Below are 6,000 nucleotides of genomic sequence, written 5' to 3' on the forward strand. Positions count from 1 at the left end.
ATGGGAAAGGCTAATGAGTCAACCTTGATACCTGTATATATATTCCTTCTGCTTCTTCATTGTAAATTAACAAGACAATCAATATAGAAAGCTTGTACTGCAGATTAAGCAGCCAAAACGTTTTGTTCTTTATTTCCTTTCTTTCTTTTTGGTTTTCAGCCTCTGTAACCTTCAGCATTTCTTTCACAGCTCATGTGAGCTAAGAAACAAAGCCATCGCAATTGACCAGTCAACCTGTCAAAATCTGCTGAATGTAGATAGCCATGCATAGTGGCAAACTGACACGGTAATACCCATTCAAGATTTGTTAAGAAAAGTAAAGGACCGTCCGTGTCAGTGTGCAGAGTGTTTTTCCTTTTCCACCCTCTTTTAGTTTTTTTTTAATAATATAATATTTAATTGCTAAACATAAAGATAAGCATCAAAGGAGAAGCCATATACCAAAACTCCAGAGATGGAAGGATTAGTGTATGAATGTAGTGCTATTAAGGGTCTTCCCTGTCCTATCCTTAATCACTATACACTGTCAGAAAAATAAAAAATTAATTTCTTTAACAGCTCGATGGCTGCTGCACTCTCGCTCGATCTGTTTCCAGAAAATCCAAGTCAAAGGATGCATCCATTTGAGCTCTCACTTTCAACAATGAACTTGATGACCAGCCAAGACAATAATGCCTCGCATGGTGCCCCCATCCTTCCTTATACATAGCAACCCCGGAGCATATCATTTCTCACAAAACAGAAAATAGTTGTCAGATTTCCCAACCATGAAAGCCCTCTTCATCTCCTTACTTGCTCTCAATCTCCTTTCACTCTCCTTTTCAGAACTTTGCAATCCCCATGATAAACAAGTTCTGCTCCAAATTAAAAAACATTTTGGTGATCCTTACCTCCTAGCCTCATGGCTATCGGACACGGACTGCTGCACATCTTGGAACCAGGTGGAGTGTGACGCCACCACCAACCGCATTGTTTCCCTGAGAATCTTTTCTGGCGACCTTTCTGGTGAAATCCCTGCTGAAGTCGGGGACTTGCCCTATCTTGAGACCCTTGAGTTCCACAAGCTGACAAATATTACAGGCCCGATACCGCCCTCCATTTCCAATCTCATACATCTCATTTCACTCAGACTTAGCAACCTCAACCTCACTGGCCCAGTACCTGACTCTCTTAGCAAACTCAAGAATCTGAGAGTATTGACCCTGTCTTTCAACAGCCTCTCAGGATCAATACCAAGTTCACTCGCTTTAATGCCGGAAATTGATATTCTTGAATTGGATAGGAATAATCTTACTGGTCCAATCCCAGAATCATTTGGCAACTTTGCAGGCAGAGTACCGGGTATTTCCCTGTCTCATAACCAACTTTCTGGTAAAATCCCTGCTTCATTAGACAACACAGACTTTCGTTTGATTGATTTCTCACGCAACAAACTTGAAGGTGATGCTTCCATGCTTTTTGGGCCAAACAAAACTAGTGGAAGTGTGGATCTCTCCAGGAATTTGCTGGAGTTTAATCTTTCGAAGGTGGTGTTTCCCAACACTTTGACATATTTGGATGTTAATCACAATAAGATTTTCGGGAGCATTCCTACTCAGATGACTCAGTTAAATCACCTGTCCTTGAACGTGAGTTACAACAGGCTTTGCGGTCAGATTCCCCAAGGTGGTAAATTACAGACCTTCGATTACACCGCATATTTCCATAACAGGTGCTTGTGCGGCGCTCCACTGGCAAGCTGCAAATAGGCAGTGGCCTGAGGGCAACTCCAACTCAGGTGTTAAATGGAGAATCAAAAATAAAAATATAATATTTTAGTTTTTTTTGCTTGTTTTTCATGCTCCAGGCGAGTTAAATAAATTACTAAACTGCATTTTCTCTTTTACAATAGTTATTCTTATATATCTTTTAAAAAAGCTAAAATCAATAAAGTGATACAAAAAAAAAAAAACCAATTAAATATAACTACATGGAAAAAATAATATTAAAATCATTAAAAAAAATAAAAAAACTTATTTATTTCATTCCAATATAATTAACTTTTCAAATGCTTTTTTTATTAGTATATACATGGTAAAAAAGCTATATAAATGTTATTTTATTTTTTAAAATAGCATATAAAAGGAGAAGATGCTCTGAGTATGGATTTGCCACTCATATGTACCAAGTGGTATGAGTTTTTTTGGTTTTAAGCTTCTTTTTCTTTCGTTTCTCCAATTCACAATTATCAGTTAAATAAACCAATACAAGGCCGAGGAGACATGGGGCAAGGCAGTGTTTGTAACCTGACATTTCCTTTTAATGATTCCATGGAGATGGGGGAGACTGCCAAACATTCTTATAGCTTCTTTTCCAGCTCCTCAACAAAAGGTCCAAAACGCCAAAGTTTACAGGCTGCAGCTGAAGCTACCATGTACTCATAGATAATATCAGACGAACTTCTAAACGCTAGGAGTTCCGTCTTCCTCCACTTCTTTCTACTCTAGGTCTCTAAAAAATGCCTACGATTGCAAATTCTTTTTTCTCACCGTCTTTTCATAACCTTAGTTTAGTCAGAATGTACACCAGAGCTCATGATATGATGCCTGATTTATAAGAACAGGTTTTATGCGAGGAGCTCCTGTGACCTGGTGGGACGAGTCCTATCTCATTTCAGCCTTCCAGAGCAAGTCCCAGATGATCTACACAAAATCCTGGAACCAGGAGTGCATATTGACTCAAAAGCTGCATATTTTAATGCCAAGGTTTTTTCACCAAGTCCAAAGACTCTATTAAAATAATTTAACATGCAACGCTTTCCTAATTTAACACACATGCAAGTTTCCAAAGCATCGATTGAAGTTGCCACCAATTTGGTAGTTAAAACATAATCGGAACCCATAACCAAACTAAAAAACGATCTTCCGTGACTATTCCAGAATTTTTATTGCAGTTAGTTCCAATGACATCACTTATATTATTCCCTAAATCAGTGAAGTTCCTTTTACAATCAAGAGGAAACAAATAATTAAAAAGCCCCCCCATTTTTCCTTCTCTTCAGGGGATGCTCCAAGATATCAGGGGTAATACATTGTACGAGTTTAGCAAGAACTACGGGTGAAGAAGATTACCAAAAAGAATTATTTTGATCTTCTTCATATGTGACCCGTTTCAAAATGGAGGTTCCTTCCACTCTAATCTGTTAAGCCCGTCAATAATCGCTCTCCGAAACTCATCATTGTGCAGAACAAAGGATGAGACATGTCCACCAGTAACCCATCTCACCTCTGAGCCTGGCCAAGCTTTTTGAAGCTCCAAAACAGAGTGTTTTGGTATGTATCCATCATCCTAAAAACATAATTGCAGTTGATTAAGATAGCAACTAATATTAGATTTAGTACGAAGGTTTTTGAAAACTGTACAAAGTAGAAGAAGCAGCCTAAAACAAAAAATGGAATGATGCATGAATATCCAAGGTAGCAACAATTCCTCAAATCCAAGTCGAAAAATTAGCTAAATAGTCTGAGAAGTTCTTATCTGCTGGTTCAATGTTTGCATGACAGGCTTGGCTGTCCAAACTATAAATTGGCATGGTAACTCGTAGTTTTACTGGCAAAAACATGGACATTATAAAACATGATACGAAACTAGGTGAAGAAATCAATACCAATGCCAACTAGAAATATAATAATGGTTGACTCAAGGAGATAATCACCAATTCCACAAGTTTTTAAGTATCATCATACAATACTTACGGTTGCAGCAACAAATATTACAGCATTGGGATTTTTGGGAATTGGAAAGCGCGTGACATCTGTGAGAGACAGCACATTTCGCATCCGTTCTCTCACATCCTCGAGAGTCATTGCAGGCTTTTGCACTGCAAGATCCTCTCTCAGTGCCTCCCATGCAGTGCCATACCTCAATATCCCCTCACAGAATGCCACAACAGCAGAGTGTGGAGAAAGAAAAGGAAGGGTTGCAACAGGTGTGGGGTGCAGTGATCCAACCATTGCAGCATGTACTCCTCCTAGATTCAATAAGAGCATCAAGATTTTGAAGAAAAAAATGGACCAAAACCTTGGACATTGTTTGATGTCCTTCAGAATTCTAAACTAACATGTTGATTTTAAGCAACTTAATCAGTCTACTTCTCAACTGTCCCCAAGAAGGGTCAAGTTCAACCAATAATTGTAAAACCAATTGTTCTTACCCATGCTCAGTCCACAAACACCCATCTTTCCAAACCCTGCCTCAGAGTCTAACCAATGTAAAAGACTGCGTGTTTCGTCAATGGTTGTCCTACCTAATAAAAGCAAGTCACTAACACACAAGAGCTTTGCGCCATGCTGCAGCATGGGTCGTCTCCGTCCATAGAAAGGGCTGTAAATTCGATGTTCAAATCAAATACAGCATCTGTAGCTTACACAATACAATAAAAAAGATTTACCTCACTGGATTGACTAACAATACAAGATTAACTCTAACCTCTCTAGCACCATGGTTGCAATATTTTCCTTCAATAATGGTCCACCAAGATGCAATCTCCGATCAAATGAATGGTCCCCAGTGCCTGCAGAATGAAGGTTTAGCATCTACTCCCTAATAGCCATCAAATTAACGCAGAAATGAGGTCATGTGCATTCTTCACACTGCCAACAAAGGCAAACCCATTCAATTTACAATCAACCACACATTTTTTACACAAGCATTAAACTGGACTTGAAACTATAAAACAACCATTTAACCAACTTTACGGACAATCCCTGAACCACATAGAAACCACTAATTCACAATTTCGCCAATCCAAATAAAAATAATATCTAAATTTACTGACATACACTCACAACTAAGAACTGGGGATTTGATCTAAGACTTGGCTATTATATTCAAATTCAAGTAGATTCAAAGAAACACCGTTTTACCTGCGAGATGAACCACACAGGCCATCTTCTGTGGTGGGACATGTTTGGGTGCAAGAAAAGCAACCCTTGCAGTGTGACTCTCAGGAGGCAATGCACTAATCAACTGCTCATCACAAGTAGTCCTAAAAACACCTTCTCTTAAACAAGCACTTCTGGTCTCCCAAACTGTTCTCCAAATAGGTTGTATTAAACTTGGAGGCCAATTTTGGCCTTCAACTTCAGGGAATAAGTCCTTAATCATTCTCTCTAAAAGCTCAAGCTTTGAACCACCCCACCCTCTAGAAAAGAAAGGTGGGCTTATTTTGGTTCTGTGCATAAACGCTCCATAAATGTGGTCTATTAAATAATGAAGCATTCCTATATTGACTGTTACCATGTCTTGAGAGAAACCCAGAATTGCAATCACTCAAAAGGAATGAACTTTATGAGAACTTAATCCAAATTTGATTAATTTAAAAGAAACCTAGAAGTTATTTTTCCGAGTAAACAATAATTTTGAAGAGAAAAATTGAGATTACAATGTGATTAGAATTGGATTGATTTAAAATAATCACAGGAGTTTATATTCGCAGCACTCTCTCAAGTATTCGCCACATTTCAATGAACGAGCATGAGAGAAAAGATTGGATTTTTATCGAGAACTTATCATAAAAAATCAAAATTGTGGAACAAAGACAGAATTTAGATCTGATAAAAACACGGGAAAAGATTAATAAAATATTATCAGATTCAAAAAACCAAAGACATTGCAAGGAAGTTAAGAGAAAGAAAGAGAAGTTAGAGAGGGAGAGAGACCGAGAAGACAAAATGGGGTCAAGCACTAATGTAAAGACTGATTTGCCTGATTGCGACTTTTGTATCTTTAGAGAATCGAGGGGGCCATTCGAATAGGATGCTGCAAAATTGCGGAAAAACAAGAGGGAGGGAGAGAAACTGTGGGCTGAGAATGAAAGCTGGGTGTCATGGGTCCCATGTGTTAGACATGCCACCTCATTTCCATCTACTTTCGGATTGGTTTTCGTTTTTGTTGGTGAAGCTTATGATGATGACTAATGATGCTTAATTGCTTATGAGGGGAGGTTCCAATAGATTATTT

The 6,000-nt window shown here is 38.4% G+C and overlaps 2 protein-coding genes across 2 annotated transcripts; one reads left to right on the forward strand and one right to left on the reverse strand.

Annotated features, from left to right (window-relative positions):
* The first annotated feature begins 451 nt into the window (after positions 1–451).
* LOC118052115 (polygalacturonase inhibitor) lies at positions 452–1,888 on the forward strand. Its single transcript, XM_035062955.2, has one exon. The coding sequence runs from the start codon at positions 768–770 to the stop codon at positions 1,746–1,748; it is 981 nt and encodes a 326-aa protein (XP_034918846.1). The 5' UTR covers positions 452–767; the 3' UTR covers positions 1,749–1,888.
* Positions 1,889–2,889: 1,001 nt separating this feature from the next.
* LOC118052104 (uncharacterized) lies at positions 2,890–5,762 on the reverse strand. The gene is made up of 5 exons (XM_035062943.2): positions 4,905–5,762; positions 4,468–4,552; positions 4,193–4,362; positions 3,735–4,009; positions 2,890–3,327 (listed from the first exon to the last, which is right to left on the reverse strand). The coding sequence occupies exons 1-5, from the start codon at positions 5,278–5,280 to the stop codon at positions 3,151–3,153; spliced, it is 1,083 nt and encodes a 360-aa protein (XP_034918834.1). The 5' UTR covers positions 5,281–5,762; the 3' UTR covers positions 2,890–3,150.
* Between the last annotated feature and the right edge of the window lie 238 nt (positions 5,763–6,000).

This window comes from Populus alba, chromosome 16 (assembly GCF_005239225.2).
Source record: "Populus alba chromosome 16, ASM523922v2, whole genome shotgun sequence".
NCBI lineage: Eukaryota > Viridiplantae > Streptophyta > Magnoliopsida > Malpighiales > Salicaceae > Populus > Populus alba.